General features: G+C 39.8%; 3 protein-coding genes and 1 non-coding gene across 7 annotated transcripts in view; 2 read left to right on the top strand and 2 right to left on the bottom strand.

Moving 5' to 3' along the window:
- Nucleotides 1-1,886, top strand: part of LOC126372532 (uncharacterized) — a 163,241-nt gene extending 161,355 nt beyond the window's left edge. For all 4 annotated transcript variants that reach the window (XM_050018350.1, XM_050018347.1, XM_050018348.1 and 1 more), the window contains one exon: nucleotides 1,430-1,886. In XM_050018350.1, the coding sequence (XP_049874307.1) occupies nucleotides 1,430-1,721 (292 nt within the window). In that variant the 3' untranslated portion in view covers nucleotides 1,722-1,886. The remainder of the gene's footprint in view (nucleotides 1-1,429) is intronic.
- Nucleotides 1,887-2,973: 1,087 nt separating this feature from the next.
- Nucleotides 2,974-3,086, bottom strand: Trnal-caa (transfer RNA leucine (anticodon CAA)). The gene is made up of 2 exons: nucleotides 3,049-3,086; nucleotides 2,974-3,018 (listed from the first exon to the last, which is right to left on the bottom strand). It is a non-coding gene; the product is annotated as a tRNA-Leu (tRNA).
- A 386-nt stretch (nucleotides 3,087-3,472) lies between these two features.
- LOC126372432 (DNA topoisomerase 2) lies at nucleotides 3,473-24,471 on the bottom strand. Its single transcript, XM_050018178.1, has 19 exons — nucleotides 24,293-24,471; nucleotides 22,396-22,627; nucleotides 19,617-21,516; nucleotides 19,152-19,291; nucleotides 18,298-18,500; nucleotides 17,671-17,819; nucleotides 17,041-17,278; nucleotides 16,436-16,593; nucleotides 15,568-15,776; nucleotides 14,353-14,487; nucleotides 13,608-13,746; nucleotides 12,523-12,646; nucleotides 10,949-11,104; nucleotides 10,195-10,344; nucleotides 8,184-8,297; nucleotides 7,057-7,225; nucleotides 6,501-6,745; nucleotides 5,620-5,798; nucleotides 3,473-5,154 (listed from the first exon to the last, which is right to left on the bottom strand). The coding sequence occupies exons 1-18, from the start codon at nucleotides 24,305-24,307 to the stop codon at nucleotides 5,637-5,639; spliced, it is 4,638 nt and encodes a 1,545-aa protein (XP_049874135.1). The 5' UTR covers nucleotides 24,308-24,471; the 3' UTR covers nucleotides 3,473-5,154; nucleotides 5,620-5,636.
- A 503-nt stretch (nucleotides 24,472-24,974) lies between these two features.
- Nucleotides 24,975-26,398, top strand: LOC126372555 (transmembrane protein 223). The gene is made up of 2 exons (XM_050018375.1): nucleotides 24,975-25,458; nucleotides 25,754-26,398. The coding sequence occupies exons 1-2, from the start codon at nucleotides 25,074-25,076 to the stop codon at nucleotides 26,044-26,046; spliced, it is 678 nt and encodes a 225-aa protein (XP_049874332.1). The 5' UTR covers nucleotides 24,975-25,073; the 3' UTR covers nucleotides 26,047-26,398.
- The last annotated feature ends 1,464 nt before the right edge of the window (nucleotides 26,399-27,862 follow it).

The raw sequence follows: 27,862 nt of genomic DNA, 5'->3' as shown, positions 1-27,862 counted from the left end.
ATTCTTCCTAAAATTAAGAGCTGTGAATCATCCGTCCCTTTCCTTTTCGACGGATACGAAAATGACGGATATAACCTAAAATAAAATTAGGCGGTGTCTGCAGGAATCGGGGCCAATATCACACACACTAGGCAAAGCCTGTATCGTAAGAATCGTGTTCAATACGTTTATAAACAACAGTACATACTATCTAAGTCTCCGTTTAGGACAAAAAATGGAGAACTATTGATAACGTTAATATAATAGATAGCGTTATTTAGGTACCTACTTACCTACGTGCGCCCTCACGATAAGATGGGACACGCTTACCTAGCAACTTCCCATTTACTTTAACTTTTAAAACAAAAAGATTATGTTTTAAAAACACTGACCAGTAGGTAGGTGGGTGACGTGGGTTTGATAAAATTTTGTCACGGTCATTTTATCGATTCTGACGATATAATTATGTCGTTTTGTCGATTGTTGTTAATATGTGCACCTATAGTCCGTTCAAAAATGATCTTCATAAAAGGTAAACAAACCTGTTACTACAAAGAATGTTCGAATTTCACCTAAACTACGCAAAGTATTCTTCTAATAACATCCGTAGCACTCAATAGATGTATGATTTCTTAGCTCAATGTGAAATTAACGTAAAATAATTATTAAAAACACATTTTTTCATGTAAAAACAAAAATCAAACAAAACCTCACACAAAAAAGTTGACATCATAAATTCTTGTTAATCTGTGGCTAGCTGTCAATTTGACGATTAGTGATGAGACATTTCATTCAGGTCAGGAAAACGAGTCAGTTCCGTGAATAACTTAAGTGAGTGTACTGTACTTAATAAGCCGAAATACGCAGAAAAAATGACTTTCAAAGTGAATTAGTGTAACCACAAAGAAACATACAATATATATTTTAATATTATCATACAAAATATTCAAACAACCCAAGAGAGTCAGTTCATTTTGATAAAATAACTTGAGCTAAAATCAATTCAGCACTTCACTAGTATGCAGTTTGACACAGATAAAAAATGTCGGCAGCCATATTTGTTTACCTTTTATGAAGATCATTCTTGAACGGACTATAAATAAGTCAGGTCCGGCAATATACAAACAAAATCACGTGGCACGCATGTTAGGGAAATAAACAAACTTATCGATTTCGACAAAATTCATTGGATGGATCGATGATTTTATCACGTTGCGCATGTTAGCCCTAGGGGGGTTAAAAAGTCCACATCGAAGCAATTCATCTAAAAAAGCAATATTGCAATTTGACATTTGCACATATAAAAGTAAGTGCGCAATGCAATACATAATGTCAACAGACAATATTGCTTTCTTAGATGAATTGCAAAAATGTCCCCCCCCCCCACAACCCCCTGTTTAATGTTTAAACTGTCTTTAGGTTCATAACACATTCTTATTTATTTTTTCAGGATCCTAGGCATAGTCTTCCTCATATTCGGCTTCATCACACTTCTCGGCAGTTTGATCTACTGCGTGGTGTTATGCAGAGAGAACCCCTACCCACGATACCCAGACGACTTCTACTGGACCCACCACTGGTCGAAGACCATAGGCCCGTCCGAGATTCACTACAGTGCTAGTGAAAAACCATACAGACAAAACGGACACAGTGATAGGTATAATAAATACAACGGCAAGTATTCTGACAGAGAAAGTGCGAAAGGATATTCTGACAGAGAAAGCAAACTTAGTAGGTACTGAAAAAGACCTTTTTAGGTTGTCGCGTTTTTGAGCGCCAATTTTGACAGCTCATATTTTTTTAGAACGAGTAAGTTTTTAAACGTAAGGAAAGCGCGGGTAAACATTTGTAGCTTACTGATAACTAGGCAGCCTTTCTTTAAATGGTATCTTAGCCTGATCTTTTAAATGGGCGAAGGAAAAAAAAAATTAAAACGAGAATCTCGAATCGAATTTATGTGAATAAAATCCGCTCCACGAAACAAATCCCGCGGCGGAGTCTGCATAGAATTATGCGACTTTATATAGAGGTATGATATAACTTATCAATAAGTACCATTAAAATCCGCGGGACTTGTTCGTGCCACGAACTGTGTGGGGCGTACTCTAACAGAGAATGTTTGATTTGATGTATGTGTCAAATTACCTAGCGTGACTAATTATTGTTTTAATGGAATGTATATTATTATTGTTTTAATGTTGTACAATTACAATGCAATGTTGATTACCGATACTGTTAATCAGAGATGACAATTATTTTGTCAATTACTTACTTATTTTTGTACCTAAAAGTCTAGTAACAGCTGTACTAAATACTTTAAAATAATTAATTAAGTATAAGAGCAAGGGTAATATTAGAATCGTGCTTATTTCAAAAATAATTTAAAAAAGAACAATGATTTTTGTTTTCCATATTTTGTGCAATATGGATTGGCAAAGATCATATACCTATACGGATTGGATGTTTACACCTCAAAGCAAGAATGTTATTTTTTTCTTTTTTTTTTTCAACTTCTAGTTGATTCTCAAGATTATTGCTTCCTTGCTCTTTATTACATAGCATAAAGGTATTTTAGTTAGAATAAAAATGTAACTTTTATTGTAAATAATACTTTTAATTAATCATAAGACACTCTGAATGCCATATTAATTTTTACCTGATATTTAAAAAAGAGTGTTATAATAGAACCTATGTTGTTATTATTATTTTATTTTACTAGACAAATTTTGGAAACCTCTGGAACTTTATTTTTAATAACCTGTAAAATCTCAGAATGTAGTTAATGTGACTATTAAAAATTTAAAGAATATATTTTTATTAAATAATAATATTAATATTACCACATTATGCTGTTGTTTCATTCAAATTCTTTAAAAAAATATAATTATTTATTAGATTATAGATTCATGCAGAATATTTATAGGATGTGATCAGTTAAATTGCTTTCGGGAAGTCTATCTAGTATCATAAAAAAACCTAAAACGACAAAAAGTTTGTCAGAAGTGGGATTCGAACCCACGCCCTCAGAGAGGACCAGAACGCCCAACCCGCTTTGAACGGGCAAGTTGCCTTGAGTCTGGCGCCTTAGACCGCTCGGCCATCCTGACTATTGCGCAAGCGACTGAAACTATGCACCACTTGTTTAACGGGCTATTTATGTTAAAAAAAATATTAAAGCATTGTCGTCATAGATGATTACGTATGTTGTTATCAGAATGACACCGTTGGTATATACCGCCTATTCTGATAGTATGAGATTCCATTATTTGTAATAATTATAATTGTAGGAAAATTGACAGCTGTTAATTATAAAATGAATGAGTGAATGAATAAATAACGCGTCCGAATCAAACAGGTATCTCGCTGATATGCAAACCGTTTGACATGTGCTGTCAACTTGATTCTGTCGAGTTATTGGCCAACGTAAAAAAATGATAGGGTTTTTTAGTTTTTGTATATGGAATGTTACCAATACAGGAAAATGAAAGAAGTGTTTTTAAAACTATCCTTTTATTTACAAATCGTAAAGTAATTAACAAAATACTCGAGAAATTAAACGTAGAAATATAAAAGACAGATAAAGAGACTTTAGTCGCACAGCGCGAGCATTTCATAGAATTTTCACATTTAGGGTTGAACATCTGGCTACACTGGAACGCACTTTTCTGCTTCTATCCTTTTCTGTCACTCAGAACCGTCATTTGCTAGAGCAAGATGCCACGACACGCGGCGAGCGGCATCGACGAGGCAGTCGGAATGCGGTCGCACTCCCTCTCACTATTTATCTCCCTCTAGCAAATGACGGTTCTGAGTGACAGCAAAGGATAGAAGCATAAGAAAGTGAGATGCGGTGCGGCTGGATACAGCAGAACCCTTGACGAACAAATCATTTCATTACACATAAAACTGAATGGAATGAGAGCAAACGAAAACAGGAATTAACAAATCACTGATTATACTAAAAGTACATAATACGTTAACAAATATCTTAAATTGTAATAAGTAGCAAAATACCTTAATTTGAAACAAATGGAAAAATCATAAAAATGTAATAATAATTAAAATACTGTATTGAATATTGTTGATAGAATAGATGTCAATAGTTGAAAGGAAAATGTTTTAGAAAATACCAATCATTTTATATTTACAAATTCTCATAAGAAATGTCTCAAAAAAAATCTTGAATATAATTTCAAAATGTCCAATTTCACTTGTAGAATTTGAGCTGACGTACCAGACGCTAATATTAATTAAATCTAATCAATTAGGTACTAAGTCACATATAAATATTACTTAAATAGTAATTGTGCCTATGTAAAAATATAGGAGTTTAGTTCCGTTTCTTTTAACGCTAAAGCCACTTCAAAGTTTGTTCAAACACAATGAGAACTATTCCAGTAGGTGTAGTGATTTTAGTTCTTTCAATAAGAAAGGGATGGCGCTCAAATCACTTTTGGAAGTTCCCAAGAAGATATTCATTTTGCGACAGTCTTCTGAGCTCTCTAGTAAGACCTGAACAGAACAGTACTGAGCCACCACTTATACAGTATTTGTGGAAGAAATATAAATTAATTACAACTGGGCAATGAGAAACACAGTCGCGAAGAATGCTATGCAGATATTGAAGTACAAAGCATAATATTTGCATCATTGTCTATAATTTAAGCTATTTATTAATAAGAAGATAAAAATACTACAGTAATTTAAAATTGGTTTAACATCAGAATACTTCCCATAAGTTCACATGGGGACGTCAATTATCATGCCATACTAAGCTTTCACGTTTCTTTCATTCTTTCTTTTCCTAAAGTGATGTGAACGCCATCTCTGTACAATAATGGAACTAACTGGAAACCTGCTCATTATTATGTCTAAATAATAGTAATTCCATTAAATTCTAGTACATATTTTTAATCGAAGTGTCAATTTCACGTAAAAGAAACTTGGCTATGAACCCTACATAATTAAAACTAAGAGATTTCACTCGCTGATCGCTCGAACTATGTCGGGGTTTCAGTCAAAACGAGAGCGTATAAAAATAAATTTCAATAGAAGTCTTGGGAAATGTCCGTATAAAATGATATAGATAACTCCCGACTGCAATTAGTACGTCATGCGACAGTATTACGCCTCTATACGCTTCCTTGCTACTGTTATAGGCTCCCAATTCTTTACCTGAAAAACAAATACATTGAAAACGATAAGTTAGAGCTAAGCTGAATTAGGTCCGGTTTTTTTTTACAGAAACGACTGTGTGACCTTCCAACACGCGAAGACAAAACCAGCACAATACATCTTAGGTCACACTATACCTTCACCGAGCTTTCTATTAGATCAACGTGATATGTAGTGAGCCGTATCGCCGTCTACAACGGTGTCTCTCATAGTAAAATTAAAAAGGTAGACAAGGAAATAGCGGCTTAGGCTGAGTGTGGTCCGTTTATTTGGGGACGCCTCCACGGGTGACCAGGCCAGCACATTGCATAGTACTTATCAACTAGTATTTTTATTTTCTTTTTTATGTTTAGTTTGTTATATGCTGATGTTATGTGTGTCTATGTAATGTTTGTATAGTACTGTCTGTGGTGTCAGGAAATAAAAAAAAAACACTTTTGTTTATTCTTTGCTTGTAATACTCACTCCAGTGGCCCGTAGAACTAGTCGCTGTCGGAGTCGTCGCTGAAGTTGTACTTCTTGGCGTTCTTGGCGCGGGCGGGCGCGCGCGGCGGCGGCGGGGAGGCACGGAACGAAGCGTCCGACTCGTCCTCGCTCGAGCCCTTCTTCTTCGCTTTCTTCTTGGGGTTTGCCTTCTTTTTGTCCTGTAGATTACGAAGATTTATATTAAATTTTTTACGGTAACTATACAAAGTGTCAGTGACATCATAATGAAAACTTTGAGGGTGATTTAGACCATGACTCTCGAGTAGTGTCGTCATTTGATATCAAGATGAATTTTCCGTCGCTAAAGTATGGAACTGAAAATAATTAGAAAAACACTAACATTTTCATGAATTTTCTGACAGAAAACTCCACTTGATATCAACTCAGAATCATGGCCGAATCATCCCCCTCAGTATTTGTTACGGTATCACTAACACCCATACGCACTTGTATGGCTACCTGTACATACTTGTATGGTGTGTAAGTGAAACCGTAACAAACACTGAGGGGGGTGATTCAGCTGATTATTATAAGTTATTATCAAATGGAACTTTCCGTCACAAAAGTATTGAACTGAAAATAATTAAAAAAGAAAAACTAACATTTTCATGAATTTTCTGACAGAAAATTCCACTTGATATCAACTCAGAATCATGGTCCGAATCATCCCCCTCAGTATTTGTTACGGTGTCAACACCCTGTACGGTCACGAGTACTAATATGCATTCACTTTGAAACCATGTCACATTAACTTCTTTGAGAAATTAAACCGCAAGTCTTATTAAATGTCAAGTGCGACAGGGTTCTAAGGTGGGTACATTATATTGCTTATGACTACACGATCAATAAAACCAACTTACCTTTTTGCTATCAAATATGCTATCATCCTCGTCACTATCCAAGCTGATCGCTTTAGCTGGTCGTTTCTTAGGCTTCTCCTTCTTCTCCTCTTTATCGGCGGCCGGTTTTTTCTTGGGCGCGGGTTTTTTCTTAGGCGACGGCGGTGTGTCCTCCTCGCTAGATATGTTGTTAGAGTTGTGGTTGTTTGTTGGCTTGGCGGACTCTTCCCTCTTCGTGTCTTCTATTAGCGAGTCGAAGAGGCAATCTGTGAGGTTATTATTATTATTTGTAAATCAAGAAGGCTCGAACTAATGCAGCCCGAATGCGACCTAGTCAGATGCCATGCGACCAAGCCACTGCGACCTAGTCAGATCTATTGTGGCCAGGTCGCTATATATTTAAAACTCCTCCTCTAGACCGATCCGTTCGATTAGATCGAGCGTCTTTTTGAGAGGAAGCTCCATGACCTCCTGGGGATCCATTATGTGGCCCCCCAGGGTATGGCTTCAATTTTTTCATTTTCATTTTCATCATTTCAATTAAAGTGAAATAACTCCTCGAAGAACAACAATATACCTGAGTCCATCTCAGCAGGTTTCTTCCCAGCGTTTTTCTTCACGTTGAAGTCATCATCTTCACTGTCGGACAGCACCCGCGGTTGTTCCACGTCAGACTCCAGCTTATTGTCCAGCAGTTCCACGTCCGAACCAGAGTCGGATTCCTCGCCATCTTTGTACTTTTTCACCTGGAAAAGAAGTTGTAAAGGTTAAAAAAAAATGTTTTTACTCAAAACATACATTCGAACTTTTAGCAAAAAAATACAGTAAACATGTTGGTAGTTGGTACGTATAACAATAAAATACCCTGCCTCTTAGGCTGGGTTTCCACTGACGCGGTGATGGGAGGAGAAGAGCAGAGATGTGCGGATTTGACCAATCACAGCGTTCGAGAGAGCGAAAAACGAAGACGCTCTGACACTCTCTCCCTCACGGTGATTGGTCGATTCCTACACATCTCCGCACAGCTCCGCGTCAATGGAAACGCAGCCTTATACTAGGTAAGAACCTGTATCATAAGAGTCAGTGTAAGTCAGAGTTGTGGCGCTGTCCATGACAGCGTCTGCTGCGTATAATGCCATTCTGTACAAACAGGCCTGAGGTAAAGTTTAGTATGCTTTGAAGACTGTATCAATATGGATGCTTGGTAGTGATACACAGTTCCTCGTTTGAAATCAGAATCATCTATTTAACGTAATTATCATGCATTTTTGAAGGTAAATTTATCGTTTTTGAATCTACGTCATTTCACAAGGCGTTATGGGAGTCCGCGTTGAGAAAGGATCTTGACACCCCCACCAACCTGCCTCGGGGTGCGTCGTCAGTAACGGCCTCCGTGGTCCAGTGGTTGAGCGTTGGGCTCACGATCCGGACGTCCTGGGTTCGAATCCCGGTGGGGACGTAAATCTTTGTGATCCCTAATTTGGTTAGGACATTACAGGCTGATCACCTGATTGTCCGAAAGTAAGACAATCCGTGCTTCGGAAGGCACGTTAAGCCGTTGTTGCCGGTTACTACTAACTGATGTAAGTACGTAGTCGTTACATGAGTCACGTCAGGGGCCTTTGGCGGCTCAATAGTAACCCTGACACCAGGGTTGATGAGGTTGGTAATCCACCTCACCACCCACACTACACAAGCGCCCACCTTGGCGGCGGCGCGGCGCGCAGGCGCCCGCTCCCTGGGCGCGGGCGCGGCGGCCACCTCCCCGTCCGAGCACGACATCTCGCCCGAGCTGCTGCCGCTGAACGTCATGCGCTTCTGGAATTGCCACAACATACATTACATTAAATGTCCAAGTCGCTGTACTGGAGTAGACCCCGGACACCTCATACAAAAACCTCATTTTCCACAGACACTACACATTGGCGTTATCGTACACGCGCATCTGTGTGTGTGACTTCTGACGCCCATACGATTGAAGACTAAAGACCGAGGTAAGGTAAACCTAGCTCAGACGCTGGTGGGGAGCGAAGAGTTGCCGTTCTATTATTTATACGTATTATTTCTTATTCTATCATCATCAGCCGTACGACGCCCACTGCTAGGCATAGGCCTCCCCCAAGGATCTCCACGACGATCGGTCCTGCGCTGCCCGCATCCAGCGGCTTCCCGCGATCTTCACCAGATCGTCGGTACCTTGTAGCGGGCCTACCCACTGAGCGTCGTCCGATTTCTTATTCGATTTGATATATCAAAAAAAAAAATAGAAATAAAAAATAGAAGTAACTCAATCATACAATATAAAACACAACAACAGTATCAGACATGATAACAAAGAGCATTTTAACTTAATAAAATGAATTTGTGGATCAAAATAATTATTTCGATTCGAAAAACTCCTGCAGATTATATTTTTTATTAATTAGGTAAGTTTTCAATTTTTGCACGAAGTCATTATATTTACTAATATCCGATATTTCTTTTGGAAGCTTATTATATATTTTTATCGCCATAATATGTGCATTCTTACTGTATAACTTCATATTTACTCTGGGAAGTATCAGTTTATCTGTACGTCGAGTCGTGCGCATGAAGCGATCATTATTGGATTTATGGAATAAGTGTTCATTTTGCCGGACAAATTTTGAAATTTCTAAAATGTATATACCTGTTAGTGTAAGAATTTTTAGTTTTTGAAAATAGGGACTGCACGTATCAGTCTGTTTTATACTTATTAAAATTCTAATGCATTTCTTTTGCAATATAAATAAATCTTCCGTGTCCGTGCTATTTCCCCAAAGGATGATAGCATACTGCAATCAGGAATGTGCATACGCATAATAGGCCTGCAAGGCGGTTTTTAGGTCAGTGGTCCGCTTGAGTTCATAAAGGGCATACGTAAAGCTCGACAATTTACCCGCAATTTTGTTTACATGTTCCTTATTCTATGACTGAGTAAAGAAGCATCCCATGCATATTACAAATTCGCGATAGCCCTGTTCGGAGAACGCGTGACTTACATTGTAGTGTCACCACGGGTTTGAATCCCGGCTAGGGCTCTTTAGAGTAACTCTCTTTAAAGTCATAGTGATTATTATGAGTTATACGTTTGAATTCATGTTTGGATCATATATAACTTGGGACATGGTTTTCGGGACTGGTGCCCTGTTAATGGCACTAGGCTCGCCCCCTTTTACATGAGAATTCAATGTTGGCGAAGACTTCTGTATAATACTATACATTCAAATTCAAATTCAAAAATATCTTTATTCAGTAGGTAACATAGTTACACTTTGAATCGTCAATTTTTACATAACGAACGTCTCATCCGCCTAAAACTACTGCAGCTTCTCACAATCTGTATAGCCGGGGAAAAGAAGCTGCAAGAAAAACCTCGGCACAGGGCCCTAGACGTTCTTTAAAAAAATAAAAATAAACATAAAATATTGGTATACAATTGAGTAATTTAGCTGCCTAATATCAGTTCCCAGACAGTTAATCCCATGCATTCATATCTTCTAAATAATCACTAACTTTACAAAAAACACCTCTGCCTACCCCTTAGGGGATGCAGGCTGTTGCTATGTTACTGTGCAATTTATCTGATTTCATTTCAACACATTTATCAAAAACAAAACGCCCAGAGAACACACGAAGAAACTATAAATATTATAGTTTATAGAACTAGATAATTATTTACTTCAAAACACATTACCTTTTTAGGCTCCTTCTTGAAGGAGAGTTTGGTCTGCTTCATACCATCCTTGTCCTTCTCGGGCTTGTCAGCCTTCTCAGGTTTCTCCTTCTTGACACGGGCTTTGGGCTTCTTCTCCTGACTGCTTGGACTGATGCCTGTCGGATCATCCTGTGGAGAGAGACAATTTTAAATCTGTGAGCATAGAAGAAAGTAACTACGTATAGAACGGTAACTCTCCGTCCCGTATCAATTCGTATCCGCCCACACCCCATATTAAGTCTTAGTTTAGTCTAAATGGCCGTAAACCGCTAAGGAGTAAGATTTTCTGACGGATTTTTTGGTCGAGCCGCGTGGTACTCGTACCGGGAGCTCAGAGATAGCTTTACTAATCAACAAAGTATCAAAGTAATTGACTGGCTTTCACCAACACAGTTGGCTCGACCATTATAGACGGCGATGCGGCTCACTAACTGAAAGCTCGGTGAGGTGTGGGTACTTAGTTGATCTTGCGATGAATATATCTCTGACTACCCCGATTGAGATATTATTACCTTTTTTTAAATAAATGGTATATATATACATATATACAGGGTGTTAGTGACATCGTAACGAATACTCAGAGGAAAACACCACGGACGAACGGAGGGACGGAAAATTCCACTTGATATCAACTCAGAATCATGGTCTGAATCATCTCACAAAGTTTTCGTTATGATGTCACTAACACCCTGTATTATATTATATATTATATTATAATGTTATGTTAACTCACCGGATCATATTCCTTCTTGGTCTCCTTCTTGATCTTGGCCTTCTCCGCGGCCTGTATCCTCTTGATGAGGTCCTCGGATATCTTGGGCTCGACGCGCCGCCCGTTGTCCGCGGGCGCGATCTCGAACAACGACTTGCGGCTCTTTTTATTCGCCATCTGTAACGGAGATGATATGTAAGGTACTTCTGTATTGTCATGCTGTTAGCTTTATGGTTGTCGATTGTAATAGGCTAGTTTCCAACTTGTCAAATCAGTTACTTTTTACTATGGAATATGTATGAAAAAGCACACTGTGACGTTATAGAAAAACGTGATAAAATGTCGAAGTCATTATTACGCTTTTATTTGTTAAAATTCATAAATAATAAAAATAGAAAAAAAAAATGTTTTTTGTCTGTTTTAAATATGTCTTTATTTAGTAATCAGAATTTCATAATTTATCTTTGACCTAGTACACGACCCAATTGGGTAGTTTCCGAGGTCAAACTTGTCACCATATCCCTTGGTATGGTTTATGGTTGAAGTGACTGCGGGCTGTCCGATAGGGGTACAATCATGAGCAATATAATGTACCCAATTTAGGACATTTAGCGAGACTTACAGTTCAATTTGTCAAAAAAGTTAATGTGACATGGTACCAAGGTGTATAACTGTATACATATTAATGCTCGTGACCGTACGTAATTATTTGTATTTATAAATTACCTTTAACCTTTCCATCTGGAATGTGAGCATTGGGACATAGTAACAAAATCATTAGATCACCACAAAAGTATATAAGTAAAAAAGAATCAATAAACTGTTAATACGATCACTTAAATTGTGTCTTGAGACATAATGGGATCTTAAGTTAAATCCAGTTATTTGTTATACTTCTTTAATCTTGATTTTATTTACAATTTCTTGCGTTGGACGCGTCTTGCTTGGCCGAATGATGAAGTAAGAGAGAGATTATTGAGGTAGTTGCACAAACATAATAAAAATGAAACGCCTGACAAAACTATTATAGCATGGGCAATGTAAAATGCTTGCTATTAAAATACTCGTAGGCGCTTGAGCCGGAACAAATTGTAAGAAAGGGAAGGAGGGAAGATAGAAGGAAAGAGAGGGAGGGGAAAGGCCAAAAGCGTACATGGAACATAATAAAGAAAAGGCAAACGTCGCGTCTTACGAAGAAGTCAAATAATTAGCCTTTGATAGACAAGAATGGCCACAAAGCCTCCTTGGTCTAGAGAGTTCCAGTCAGTGACATTGTCGAAATCACTTTGTGAGACTGTCCTTTCTTTGGCAAGAACATTGCAGGCTGTATCACCTGATTGTCCAAAAAAGTAAGATGATTCCGTGCTTCGGAAGACACGTTAAGCCGTTGGTGGCGGGCTACTAGCCCAAAAAAATACCTCCACCAATCCGCAGTGGTGCAGCGTGGTTGAGTTTGCTCCATACGTCGCTTTGCTGTGAGACGTATATAGGCTAGGCTGTTTATCTAATGTTCTGGCAAGAATCACAGACAAGAATAGAGCATGCTACACCGATTAGAGCGTGAACCTTAAGTTAATGATGGTTATGACACTCACCAAAGCCTTGCTAGTCTTCTTGTTGGTGCTGTTCTCGTCCTGTCGCTCCTTCTCCTCGACTTCTTCCAACTTCACCAGCAGAGCGTCCAGATCCTCGCGCCAAAGGTTCGACGGGGTCTTTTTCCTATAAAAGAAATAATATTTAATGGCGGTCGCTTCTGTGAAAAATGAGACAAAAGCAAATCCTACTGGTTGGGTAACCTGATTTTTTTTTTACACGAGACTTACTAAAGGATCGCCCAGGGTTAAATACGCGGACCCAATAAAATATGAGACACTAGGGTAATTATATTTGTTGCACCAATAATTTATAATCTGCGTCGTATAACTTGTACAATGACTTTGAAAACATTGCAGGTTGAATCCGTAAGTGCAGATGATTTCGTGTTTTGGGAGCACGAGCCATTACCAACCACGGTTACGGGCTACTACCAACCCGCACTGGAATGGAGTGGCGTGATGGAGTATGCTACATACCCCGTCCGGATGACTAAGGGGAGGCCTGTACCCAGTAGTGGGATGTATAAGTATAGGCTGTTTGTTATGTTATAGATATAATGGTGCCTATTCGGGCGAACACAAACTTAACCCAATTTAAGTATTTTGTTTGTCAGCTCAATTAAAGCCGTCCTTCACTAACAATACGTGCAAGAAAGAGAAGGAGATAGTTTTAGTCGTGTCAAATTAGGTTAAAATTAAATTGGTGGCTGCCCCAATCGACACCAATACTTCTTCTATCGTGTGGGTTGTGAGGTGAACAACCAGTTCTTCGAGCCGCTCTTTGTGTGGTAAGCATCAATTCATAGAATATAGAATAATAGGTGCTTGTGATAAATGAGGTGGTTTGATTTGTGATGCATGTAAGACAGTCTTGTTATCGTGTGGGTTGTGAGGTGGAATACCAACCTCATCAACCCTGGTGTCAGGATTACTATTGAGCGGCTAAAGGCCCCTGACATGGCTCAAGTAACAACTACTCACTTACATCAGTAAGTAGTAACAAGGACAATCTTACTTTTGAACGATTAGGTAATCAACCTGTAATTTCCTAATTCAACTAGGGAAGTGATTTATGTACTACTTACTTTAATGCGGTGAGTTCAGTCAGCTTGGCGTCTCTCTGCTTGAGCAGCTCGTCCTTCTTCTCTTTGGTCAGCATCCACATGGACATGCCCAGCAGGTAGTTGAACTTCTTCACTTCCTTCAGCTGCTGGAACGCTTTCTCTGCAATGACATAGGATCTATGAACTGGCGTGCGTGTATGAAACGAAATATGGAGGAAGCAAGAGAAGTGTGTCAAAGTCGTAGCAAGTGGAGTCTCATAATATCCGCTTACCCGTATGTATTACGTAGATTATGTATGTATGTTCATAGGTAGGTAGGATATTGACCAAAGTGGAGATGTCCTTAGAAAAGATTTAGTACGATGTACTTTGAACCGGCGTGCGTGTATGAAACGATTGATGAATGTGGAGGAGGCAAGAGGAGTGTCAGGATCGAACCAAATGGATTTCCATGTCCGATTACCCCTATGTATTACCTATATTAAGTATATAATATGTTCATAGGTAGGTAAGTATATGGACCAAATTGGAAATGTCCTTAGCCGATACGACCTTCTCTTGGCCGACACTTCTCTTGATTTCTCTTGTTTCTTCTTCCGTCCATGTCAGGATTGAAGCAAATGGAATTCCATAATCTCTGCTTACCCGGTGGGAAATATACGTGAATTTATGTATGTATGTTCATATTTTTCCTAAAAAGTACCATGGAGGATGCTACACCGACAAGAGCGTGGCTCTTAAATTAGTGATGATGAAAAGTGTTTACCTGGGTCAACGGGTTTGCCCTTCTCTTCAGGCTCTGGTTCTTCCTCGGACTCTTCAGGTTCATCTTCTAGGGCCGTGAGCCCCTGCATCTTGGACGCGCGTTTCTTCCACTCCGCGATAGGGTCCGGCGCGTAACCTGGGAAAGTGAGATTGTTTTTGTGAGAAAAAAGCATTTTTTGTTGTTTTTATAGAATTCATCCGTGCGTAGGGAAACTCACAAAGAGAAAATTAACTCGAAAAAAGCTGTGGCTACGACCTGGTCAAGTCCCGTCCTAGTCAAATTTATTCGATTTAATTATCTTTGAAAAAAATATACTCAATCGTTGTATAATTTTATCGAGGGCTTCGACCAATAGACGCATCGAATGTACGGCTATTGGTCAAAGCCCTCAATATAATTCTAATAGCGCGCGACGCGGTTGACATGCAGCGAGGACAAGATCGTATATTACGTCTTTCGGGACAAATTATCTGTCAACAACAAGCTTATGATCTACTGCTCCATCTTAAAACCAATTTGGTTGTGGCGATCTGGAGGTCCGGGTTCGATTCCCGATGGGGAAATTGTCGAAATCACTTTGTGAGACTGTCCTTTGTTTGGTAAGGACTTTTCAGGCGTGAATCACATGATTGTCCGAAAAAGTAAGATGATTCCGTGCTTCGGAGGGCACGTTAAGCCGTTGGTCCCGGCTATTAACCGTAAAAACACCTCCACCAACCCGCAGTGGAGCAGCGTGGTGGAGTATGCTCCATACCCCCTCCGGTTGATTGAGGGGAGGCCTGTGCCCAGCAGTGGGACGTATATAGGCAGTTTATGTTATGTATGTTATGGTTGTATGGCATACAATTATGGGCTATCGCTAGCAAAACCGACATACAGTGTCTACAGGCATGGCATGCGAAAATAAAAGGTTACAGATGTGGGTAATAACTAGATTGAAACCCAAAACGTGTATACACGGCATGGATAGGAAATTTCGTAACGTGAGCTTAGTTGCAGTTAAATGCTAAAAAGTGGTTAATTACTACATAACAACAAAATAAGAGAAGAAGAAAAAGTGAAAAGAAACATTCTGTCACTGAGGGTAAGCAAGGTTAACCTCTTTTGTGAGACACATGATATTGCTGGCTGAGGTCTTCTAGACAGGAACATTTGTAGAGTCCGACACATCAAAAAAAAATGCAGAAAACTTTGGTTGGTGGTTGGGCTATGTACCTCTCTTGATGAGTTCCTCGACCATGGCTTTGCGCTTCTTGTTCTCGACGACGAGCCCCTTGTCACACTTCTCCAGTATGAACCGCGCCTGGTTGGACAGCTTGTCGGCCTCGGCCTGCAGCTGGCCCTCGAGGTACTCCTTGCGCCGCGCGTAGTACTTCACGCGCAGCTCGTAGAATGTGCGCAGGATTTCCTCTACTTTGTCGTATCTTGGGAGAAAAAAAAAGGTTAATTGCAATATCGTGTTTCGGGGCACAGCTGGAAATCAGAATTGTATGAATAACAAAACAATTTCGCTAAGCTGATTTCCTTTTTTACATATAAGGTGTAACTATATTTACTTGTAAATTCGTACTCCAGTGGTTGAGCATTGGGCTCACAATCCGGAAGTCCTGGATCCTTATCCCGATGGGGACATAATTTGATTAGGACACTGCAAGCTGATAATCCGATTGTCCGAAAGTAGGATGATCCATGCTTTGGTGGGCACGTTAAGCAGTCGGTCCCGACTACTTTTTATTTAGTAAGTATGCAGTTGTTACGTAAGCCATGTCAGGGGCCTTTGGTGACTCAATAGCAACCCTGACAACAGGGGATACATAAACCCATGCGACATATGATATATACATATATTTTAACTTATTTAAATGAACATACAACATTTGGATGATGTGAGTACCCCCAGAACCTCTGAACAACGACTTAACACTATTTATAGGGAAAGCCTGTATACAGGGTGTTAGTGACACATTCGGTACGAATACTGAGGGGGTGGGTTGATTCGGACCTTGATTCAGAGTTGCTATCAACAAATTTTCGTTACAGTGCAACACCCTGTATTTGGTCATATAGAGATTTAAAAACTTACTTGTTCAAGCAGTTGTTATGGTCGAAGGCGTTCATGCAGGTCATAGATATGGTAGTCTGCAGTTTGAACACCTTGTGTATCCCCTCGGCTTCCACCTCGGCCAGCTTGCCCGGCAGCAGGGACACCACGAATCGAACCGTCGTGTCTGTGTTGTATTCCTGGGAAATGATTGTTACAAGTTTAGAATATTCTAGATAACATACACATACATAAATATTCCCGTATCCCCGAAGGGGTGAGCAGAACTACAAATAATCAAGAAACTATTTGCAGCCACTTTTTATACTGCTAAGGTGGATAATGATGAACCTTATGATGATAGAGGATCAGCCTATCGCTCTTACAGATGATCCATCATGTTCGACAGTACGCTGTCCCTTTGTCGCCTTTTACGACATGCATGGGAAGATAGGCAGATAGGCATTATATGTTTTTTCTTTACTCCCTGTCCAGCAGAGGAGATAACATACATAACTATTAAACTGAACAATTAGTTCAGTAGTGTTTATATTTCTTGCAGTTTCTTGTCATTTCTTCTCCTCAGCCATAACACCTTGCGAAATGACGTAACCTAACAACATAATAGTGAACAAAAATGTACTTACCCTATATTCACTTATCAGCGGCTTTACTTTATCAGTACCAAGCATAGGTTCTAGAACGTTCTCTTTATAATTCTGCGTCCACGTGCCGACCGGAAGCTCGGTGATCTCGATCTTCTCGCCGGGCAAGATGGCCGCCTCGCCGGAAATGACGTACTTGTCGCCGAATCCCTCCACAGTGCCGCGGAAGTTCTTGTACCAGGGATGCATTGGGACCGGATCCTCGCCGTCTAACATGCGTCTAGGAAAAATAATAGTGTAAGCATAGATCTGGAGGTCCGGGTTCGATTCCCAATGGGGACATTGTCGAAATCACTCTGTGAGACTATCCTTTGTTTGGTAACGACTTTTCAGGCTTGAATCACCTGATTGTCCGAAAAAGTAAAATGATTCCGTGCTTCGGAGGGCACGTTAAGCCGTTGGTCTGCATTGGAGCAGCGTGGTGGAGTATGCTCCATACCCCCTCCGGCTGATTGAGGGGAGGCCTGTGCCCAGCGGTGGGACGTGTATAGGCTGTTTATGTATGCATAAAAAATAATACCACAAATAGAACGGCAACTCTACGCCCCGTACAATTGGCTACTCGATATACTGCCGAAAGTACTCTTATCCAAACTTATTTATGCTGCTTACCGTATGTTATTGACGATATCTCTGGGGTTGTAATTGGGGATCTTGGTGGACCACCCGGTGCCGATGCCCTCAGCGCCGTTGACCAGCACCATGGGGATGATGGGCAGGTAGTACACCGGCTCGATCTTCTGGTTATCCTCGAACTCGTGCTGGAAGAAAATGTTAAGAATTTGTTTAATTACACCCAACGCAAACCCAACCCAACAACGCGTTGTAGTGGCGCCCAACGTGGGGCCACTGCGGCACGATGGGTGGTGATGGAGTCCCGACGCGGACGTGCCGGCAGAGTAGTGGGATGATTGGTGATAACGACGACAAAATAACGTATTAAATTCAGCAGGAATATTCAGTTTTATTAACAACACTTCACAAACAAATTATAACATCATCATTGGCCACAGCAACTATCGTAGATGATGATTGCAGCACTTGTGAGTCTACGGGTTCCTGTGAGCGCCGCCGATGGCAGAGCCCTATAGCAGCGCGGCATAACAAAAACAACAACAATTATAACAATGTTTAGATATAAGATCAAATGTGTGAGAGGTCGGTTCTTCCACCATTGGCACTCCAGCTTACTAAGCCGATGACTTTGGCACCTACTTCTATACGTATTGTATTACTTACCACGAGCAGCGGGTCGTCATGCGGGTGGAAGATGAGCCTGGTAAGTGGCGACATGAGAGTGAAGATGTAACGAGGGCTGGCTGAGTCCTTGCCGCCGCACAGCCTCGTACCGAACTGGCCTCGCGGTTCCAGCAGGTTGATGTTGTTGGATCCTACGTAGTTCTGGGCCAGGTTCACTATCGTCATCGCTAGGGACTGCTCACCTGTGGAGGATGGGAAATTGGTTATAACTAGAGATGGGACGGGTACCCGGCGGATCCGGCATTTTTTTAAGGATCCGGCTAAAGGCTGTTTTCGGAAATAACTAGCATGCTGAAGTGTTATTACTGGTCACGGTGCCTTCAACAAACATCTGTTTATACTAGGTGTCACAGACAGCCCCCTGTGAGCCTTCATGGAAGTAGAGGAGACACCGGCTTATGTTCTACTGGAGTGTGGAGGTGTCGCTAACTACCGGGCCAGGTGCCTCGGCCTGACAGGGTACAGGTGGTCAGGAATGTCAAAGGACTGTTAGATTTCCTTGGGGAATAAGGCTGGCTGGAGTGATCTTTCAGGCTGGCGTTTCAGGTATCACGCAAAATAGGCGCTCAAACATCGTGTTGAGGAAAACGGCCCCCGAATACCAATACCGATAGCATGCTGAAGTGTACAACTGGGGGGTTAAAATGGCCACATCAAAGCAATTCATCTAAGAAGGCAATATTGCTATTCGACATTTGTTTGCATTGCGCACTTACTTTCATATGCGCAAATGTCAAATTGCAATATTGCTTTCTTAGATGAATCGCTTCGATGTGGCCATTTTAACCCCCCTGTACATTATGTTTTGCGTCTTTCCCACTTTGATCACTTACCGTGATGGTAAGCAGAGTGCTCGGCGACAGAACCAGCCAACTGGGCCACCTTGACCTCTCGTTTGTCGTTACGTTTGATGCACGTGAAGATCACCTTACGTTGGCCTGGTTTCAATCCGTCTATCATTGATGGGATCGACCTGTAGGAAACATGAACCGTTAAATGAATTTTTTTTTTGTTTTTTTTTTTATTTTGTCACCACTTGCAATCGGTCCGAGGACCATAAGCAAGTCTGTTCCTTCATTTCATCAGTCAAAATGTAAATATGGCGCAAGATTATTTATGTACTAAATACAACTTTAATTTTTATTACTTTAGACGTCAAATTAGAGCTATGTCGATAATGGAAGAAGAATTATCATTCGCCAGTTTTCTTTTCTATAAAATGTATCTTTATCAAACTTCAGAAGTTATAATAACAATTACTTACACAGTATACTTTGTTAAGTACTCAAATAACTTACCGCACATTATCGCCGTTTGAGAAGAGAACCAACTCCAAATTGACGAAATCTGAATATGTAACTGCTTTAGTCTCCTTCGTGTACAAATATCTCTCCGGAAGACCTATCTCCTTCCGCCTCTTCACTTCGTCCATGTGACTCGTCAGCCACTCCTTCCGCTGATCCGCGCCTTTCTTGGAGAACGCCAGTTCAATATGATGGTCATCTGTAGGTCCAGAATACTTGAACCGGATCCTATGACGATCCATATTCTGGAAATATTCTTTAGCCTCCTTCGATGTGGAGGTACCCAAACCTTTGTAGTACTTTATATTGTATGTGTGATGGTTGTCTGTCTCTTTTCTCCATTCCTCAAACTCTGGCAACGAGTAGAAAGATAACTCTTTATCTTTTTTTGTGGCTTTCACAATGGGAGTAATGAATTCTTCCAAGAACGGAAGCTTTAGCAGCTCGGGCCAATTGTGATGTATAAAGTTGATGATCAGACCCTTGATATGTGATCCGTCCTGATCTTGATCGGCCATTATCATTACTTTGCCGTAACGTAACGATTTCAAGTCATCTACAGAATTATATTTCTTCTTGTACTGTAAGCCGACGATTTTGATCAAGTTGTTGATCTCAACGTTCTCGAGGACTTGTTTGTGTGATGCGTCGCGCACGTTAAGCGGCTTACCCTTCAGCGGGAAGACACCGAAGTGGTCCCTACCGACCACACTAAGTCCTGACACAGCCAACGTCTTGGCTGAGTCTCCCTCAGTGAGGATCAAAGTACAGAGATGAGCGTTCTTCGTACCAGCTTCATTAGCATCTTCCAACTTAGGTATACCTTTCAGCTTACTCTGCTTCTTGCCCGACGCCTTCACCAGCTCCGTCTGAGCCTTAAACTTCGCCCACGTCAGTACTGACTCAACCAAGCCACATTTACTAACTGCAGTGATGAATTTCTCAGAATAATTACACTTTGAACCAAAGCTCTTTGCTTGCAGAGTCATGTTCTCTTTAGTTTGCGAGTCAAAGGTCGGGTTTACGATTAAACAGTTAACAAACAACCACATATGATTCTTTACTTGGAACGGCTTTATATTCACGCCGCCTTTGTTCTTCTTCTTGATAATTTCTAGAACATTCTTTACTATGCTGTCGGTTACTGAATCGACATGCTTTCCTCCCTTCGTCGTGGCGATGGAGTTTACGAACGAAACCTGCTGGAAGCCCCTGTCTGACAGCGTGAGTGCGACCTCCCACCTGTCATTCACCTTCTCATAAACAACCTTCAATGGTTGTCCATTTTCGTCTTCTTTACCTTTTATGTATAAATCTACATAATCTTTGAACTTGTTTATCTTTAGTCTTTCACCGTTGAGATATACTTTAACGCCTTGCGATGAGGCAGCCACGTCGTAGGCACGGCGCGACATCAACGCTACGATATCGTCTTCCAACTTCTCCATCTTAAACTTAGCCAAATCAGGGCTAAATGTCACCTTAGTAAAATCGTCATCTTTTCCAGATTCCTTCACTTTCGGCTCGGAAGCCTTCGTCATGTTTGAACCCCAAGTTTGTTTGAAGTGTTTCTTGTACTGTTTCGAAGCAGTTTCGACTGTGAATTTTGTTGAGAATATGTTACATAGTTTGGCACCATAACCGTTTCTGCCTCCGGTGACTTTTTCTTCTTCATCATTGTAGTTTGAGGATGTGAGGAGATGTCCGAAGATCATGGTTGGCACGTACATCTTCTCCTCCTTGTGCATCACGACCGGGATGCCACAGCCGTTGTTGTATACTGAGATAGTGTTCTGCTCTTGGTTAATATCGATCCTAATGACGTCCATTTTGGGGTCCCTCTGTTTATTGTCCGCCGCGTTCACCAAGATTTCGTCGTATATTTTGTATAGACCTGTAAAAATAGTAAGAAAAATCTTTAGTTCCAAAGGAAAATGGACAAACCAATTAATTGACTGGTACCGCCGGGATGGGAAACGTGGTAGAGGAAGACAAAATAAAGGTGGGATTCCATTCCAAAAAGCTCCATTCCAAAAAGCTGGAGATGAGCGGCCAAAGATCGCCACATTTGGAAATGCCTAGAGGAGGCCTATATCCTAGGACAGCCTGTCGACGTCGCTGACGTTGGCTAACCTTTAGATTTAAGTGAAAATAATAGAGTAATGGAAAAGTCAGTGAATAAAGGCTATTTTTAATTATTGTCCTTTTGGCGGCGAGGGTGTGCTGCCACCAAAGGATGTGAAACCGATCAGGGCAAAGTACCAGCACCCGGCTATATGCAAGTTGGTAATGTGACTAGGGATCGACGATCCAACGGTGTCATGTTGGGAGTTGTATAATGCGTCGCGGTGTGCAAACTTCGTGAGCTCGTTTCAGGCCAACTGCATTGAATGATACATGGACGGAACTAGGTGGTCAACTAGTTGAGACTCCATATCCTAATTTATTCCAAAACATCTTAAGATATAAATAAATACCTGACTAATGTTGTCGAACAGAAACTACTGCCACAGTGGGTACAGTTTGTATATTTACTTCTGTTTAAAAAATGAACATCAAAAAAAAATCAAAAATATTTATTTTTCAAAATTGGCTTACAAAGTTAGCGCTTTTTGAATGTCAAAAATTAAATTGCATATTATGTAACTAGCTATAAAACTGCTACCAAATTGGAATCTGTAACGCTGAGGGAAAGACGTGGCCAGAAAACCTCCCAGCACAGGGCCCTAGTCCTAGTCCCCATTATATTCCATTTCAATGAACCAAAACTTACCTGGAACATATGTCAATTCCCTCTGCGTCATGCATTCTTTCGCCTTGTCAAACACCCACATAGTCTCCGTGGATCGTTCCACAGACCCAATGTAGGTATCAGGACGAAGCAAGATATGCTCTAATTGTGATTTCTTCTGGTATATTTTCTCAATAGTGGCTTTCTGGCCCTTAGGTGCCGCGGGCTCCGCTGTGCCATTCTGAGTGGCACTGCTCATCTTGTTGAACATTGACTGGAAATAACAATAAGAATTAAATAAAATAACCAATAACAGTTGACATTATGCTCTTAGAACTAATTAAGTACAATAGGAATATGGGAATAAGGAAATGGCTCAGCTTCTGCTGTGATGGACCCATGCCATAGTACCAGTGCTGGTTTTCAGCTATTTCCTGAGATATTATGCAGAAGAAATGGAGATGGCTTGTGTTATTTATTGCTTGTAAAAAGCTGTCGCGAGAGGAGCGGTACGGAAGTTGCGCGGGAAAGGGTGGGGCTGGGGGGATAAATATGTTCACTTATTTCTATTTATGACAACATTATTTTTAATAAAATTTAAAAAAGGGTGTTACTGGCTGATGGAACAAAATGAATATGCAAGGCAGATCGACATAGACCATTACATAATGTAAAGTGATGAAATAAAACACATGATTCATTATAAGTATCTTTTTTGTATCACACATTTATTACACAACATTAAAACCATACCCAATGTATTCACTACACCATTATTTTTTATATGTACATTATATAGTGCTAAAGTAAAATGTCTCAAAACCTATTCTACATATTCAGGCCATGCAACAATAAGGAATAATTCTAAGTTGAATGGTAACTCTCCGCCCTGCATCATTTTGTATTGTGCACAAACATCACCCCATCTGGCCACTAAAGGAGCGCCAGGCTTTTAATGGCTCCTCTGTATTTTAACACATGATAATAGTGATAAAAAATATTGTAGCTGTACCTACTCCAGTCTGGATTATGAGCATTTGTTTTTTAAAAGTAATAGTTTATAATCTTATAGTGCTAGAAACAGTGTTAGTTTTATGTTGTGTAGGCTGAAAGTGGTGATACAAAGACCCATATTCTAAGATACATTAACCGGAAACTTCCTCGAATTTATCCTCAGTTGAAGCAACCTGGAAATCCTCAAATTCAGCTCAAATTCGATATTCTTAGACAACATCAACCTTATCTCGAGTAGGCAGTATGATATGCTTGGCTCTAGTGAGTAAAGTCCTCAATTCAAGGATGTAAAGTCAACTTAAAATACCAAAATCCTTAGCTGAGGCAGAGTCAAGTGGAGGAAGTTTCAAGTTAACGTCTTAGAATACGGATGCTAGTCTCTGTAGCGAGAAAACGCTTCGTGATGGTCTTCATGATGGTCATCAGAATAATAATTAAAATTATTCTTCAAACAGCAATTGAATAACTAAATGCCCATAAAATACCGCAAGATTTCCTTGGTGCCATTTAGTTACTACATAAATTACAATTCAAGAAACCAGTACTTAGCCAATTAAGTACCTAACATCTATTCACTAGTTATAAAGTAGGTAGGTATGTAGGAGGTAGTCATGAAAAACACAACCGTTATTTGAAACTAAACAGTGGAGTCAATAAATGCAGCTTCGCGGCAGACACACGGAAACAATACAAAACAAAATCTCCCAAGGATCATAAATAATGAAGTTCATTACATCTGGAATCGACCTACAGAAAATATGTTGGCTAATTAACCCTGCACATTCTACCGAGACTTCAGAATACGCATCGATCTAATAATTCTATATAAATAACGATTATCAAGCACGGGGACGGGGATCGCACCTGGTAATAACAAATACATTTTTGACCGTTAGCAATCAAAATGCCGCCAAAGCAGACCTACCTTTATATCAGCCATCTTGACCGTGGTGCTTATAAATCGCCTGCGATCGACGCGCAGCCCAGCTGCGCTTCTCAAACCAAACGCAATACGCAAGCCAAAGTCACTTGCTTTTACAAACCGACATTTTAACAGGAAAATCTCAATAAACACGACCGCTACGAAATTGCGAAGACGCCAAGTTTAACCATAGACTGGTACGTTTATTTTTTCATCAATTTCGTTTATGGAAGTTCGTTTCGTCGTAACTTTTTAAATTGTTAAGAGACTTCAGTTAGTTTTTATAGGGAACGACGAGTAAGGGTAAGAATAATACAAAAATACACATATACTGCTGCTGCTACTTGAGTATTAAAATACACGTCTGTGTAAAATAATAACAAAACACCAGTGAGAGCCAAATCTAAAGGTTCTTTGCCTAACCTATTATCGCCTTTGGCATCTGTTTTGTATATCAAATATCACCGAAGTGTTAATGAGCTTTTTTATTTCATGAATGTCCAAGATATCATTAGATTAAACGATGAAACGAATTTATTATTTCGTTTACAAATACAAATTTGTCTATGACATGATTAAATTATTTGATTATCTTACACCACAACCAACGCACATCAAAAAAAATTACTTGGAATATGGTATAGTGTTGACGTAATAACATTGCAATCTCGTTACAAAACGAAAACCAAAACGTCACATGCATGACATCTATCAGCTGTTCTTGTTTTGAGGTTATGGGAAACTTTCTATATTTTACACAAATTAAGACAAGAATATTCGCACGATGACGTTTTTATCATATGCTTCAAGAATATTGAGGCAAGGCGTTTCCTTGCGATACCCTTTATCGTGTAATAACTGTACAAATAACGTGAGAAATCTGACTTCAAAATCGGTCACTACTAAAACGATTCATGATGTAAACACAAATGTTGCTAAAGACGTTATTCTGTTTAAATACGAGAATCCGAAGTTTTACCAATACATGAATCTATTCGCCGTGATTCAGTATATGTTTTGGAGTTACCTGGGTGTGTTTGCATTCACGACGTTGAGGGACGCGCCGGTCGACCAATCCAAAATAAACGAAGACACGCCGTGGTACAGGAGGATAAACCTTGGAGAAAACAAGTATAGAAATACATTAGGAGCCGTCGCTATTCTTGTTGGTATGTATATTTTTTTAAAAAACGTCTAGGGCCCTGTGCCGAGGTTTTTCTTGCAGCTTCTTTTCCCCAGCTATGCAGGTAGTGCGAAGCTGCAGTAGTTTTAGGCGGATGAGACGTTCGTTATGTACTGAATAAAGATATTTTTGAATTATACTTATTTTTAGAATACTGAACCTCAAAAGGTACCTATGCATTCAGCATAATGTATTTCTCGAGAACATGTGATAGGAATTATAGGCAGGTGTTTATGAATGTATGTAATAACCTCTTATAAATTCTTTTTTTTCATTTTCAGGTACTGGTTCTCTAGGAATGATATGGATGTATACACTGAAATCAGTTCGGTACCTGATTCTCAACAAAGGAGGGAGACACGTGACATTTGTCACTTACGCTCCGTTTGGCAAGAACAGAATGATGACTGTGCCCTTAGAAAATATCTGCTGTAAGGAAAATAGAACAAACGCTAGAGTGCAGTTGCCGTTGAAAGTCAAAAACACTTGGATGCATTACATGTTGGATATGAGAGGAGAGTTCAAGAATCCGTTGCTGTTTGATTCAACAGCAGGTTTGGCTAGAAAATGGTAGTTAGTTTATAAATAATTTCATGTCCTTCATATGTAGCTCATTGCCTCAACACGAGCATTTAAAAACCACCTAAACTAAGGAGTCAGCAACAGGTTTTCAGAAATTTGAAAAAATATTACTACATTTTCACAAGTAAGTGACAAGTTTCTGATTCAGAAACTTGTGAAAATGTAGTAATATTTTTTCACAAAAATGTTTGACTGAAAGGATTTTTTTGATCATACACTCATACCCATTCTAGATATATTTGTTGTGGATTTAAAATTGTTTTCCAAAGGACTGAGTGGAGTGCAAGAATAACGGTCATCATGTAAATAATAAATGTAATTGAATTACATTAATGTAATGTAATGAAATATTTTAGATATTAGAAAATAAAATGTTTTTCTTTTTAAACTATTTTTATGTTAGAATAAACCTTACACTGTAGTGTGTACCTATATGTGATGAACTTCTAGAAAGTTCTTTAATTTCTGTAGAGATTTGCAGGATAAATTATAAAGAATATTAAAATAAAATAGCTTCTTGAGATTTATCAGAAAAAATCTTTATTAAATCGTTTATAATTATAGTAACGGAAATTATTTGTCTCAACACAAAATAAACAAGAAGTAAAATTTTATAACAAAAAATATTTTTTTCACTATTTACACATTCTGATTCAGTACAAGCTATGTGAGACGCAAAATCCATTCAAAAGAGATTCGCCATTTTGTTTTTCTAGTTTCTTCAAAATGGCGGTTGAAGAATTTCGCGTCAGACATAAAAACTTAACGAAAACGAAAGTCTTTGCGGGAATACCATTGACGAGTGTGATTTTACAATCAACTTAACATGTGTTACAATAAATTGCTTATTTCTATTCATCTACTGACAATTTAAGTCTACAAATGCTTCAACTAGCTTGCTACGACAAGCTATGGGCCGGTGGGGAGGGGGCTGAAATCACAATTGCAGTCTTTTTTGCTCTTGATATGTTCGGCTCAACTTTTCGGGTATTTGTCTAACAATAAAACCTGGGGTTTAATCGATTTGGCAGTAAGAACATGCAAATACAAACTACATTTTACACCAGAAAGATAATCCAATAGAGTCGAGAATTTGTCGAATTTTGTAAGAGTCGGAATGAAACTTTTTCTGTTAAGTGAAAAAATTATCCTCTCTTCGGGATTCTTAACAGTGCTCGATTAACCAGATTCCACTGCACTTATCGGGGACAGCCACCGGCCCTCCTATTAAGTACAATTATTTCTTATTTACAGTAAGTCATAAATATTAACTCTCTACCAATAAATTACTTTTAAGGCTCTGTGTGGCGCGAAGCAGTGCGTCGATACGGCCACTAGCCATCACAGGTGATTAGAAAAATAAAACTCATGTTAATATGTGTCGGCCAGTTGGGTGAAACCTCGCCTTAACGCAGGGAGGGTGCGATAACTGTGGCAGCGGGAGCACACAACGGAGACTCCATAAAAAAATCATTTACACCGAGTGGGAGCAAGACAGCAGTCCGCGCGCTCTCCCTTACTTCTTCGCGGCTTACAACCATTTAAGACTAAAGTAAAACTCAAGAGGGGTGAGGTCGGCGCCCGATGCAAATTGGTGCGGGGGCGGAGTTACAATTATATTCATAGTATTTTTCATTCTATAGCGGGAGAGTACCCTCACATAAGTAACCACTTATACATTGTTTTAAGTTTACGCGGTTATTATCATAATTAAAACACATAATAACGGGTTCTTACCGCGTCATCCCGTGATCATGGCACTTGCAACAGTGTCGAAATATCGGGAGTCTCATATCCCCATTTAAACG

The sequence above is a fragment of the Pectinophora gossypiella genome, chromosome 14 (genome assembly GCF_024362695.1).
Source record: "Pectinophora gossypiella chromosome 14, ilPecGoss1.1, whole genome shotgun sequence".
In the NCBI taxonomy this organism is placed as follows: domain Eukaryota; kingdom Metazoa; phylum Arthropoda; class Insecta; order Lepidoptera; family Gelechiidae; genus Pectinophora; species Pectinophora gossypiella.
This window is presented reverse-complemented; position numbering and strand designations above follow the sequence as displayed.

Excerpts from the sequence above, each read along its gene's own strand:
- LOC126372432 (XM_050018178.1), bottom strand. Across the intron at positions 13,747-14,352 it reads GGGCAAACCCGTTGACCCAG|AGAAAGCGTTCCAGCAGCTG; the intron begins GTAAACACTTTT and ends ATGTCATTGCAG. Across the intron at positions 7,226-8,183 it reads CGCGCCGCGCCGCCGCCAAG|GTGAAAAAGTACAAAGATGG; the intron begins GTGGGCGCTTGT and ends CTTCTTTTCCAG.
- LOC126372555 (XM_050018375.1), top strand. The coding sequence starts at position 25,074 with ATGACGTTTTTATCATATGCTTCAAGAATATTGAGGCAAGGCGTTTCC. Across the intron at positions 25,459-25,753 it reads AGCCGTCGCTATTCTTGTTG|GTACTGGTTCTCTAGGAATG; the intron begins GTATGTATATTT and ends TTTCATTTTCAG.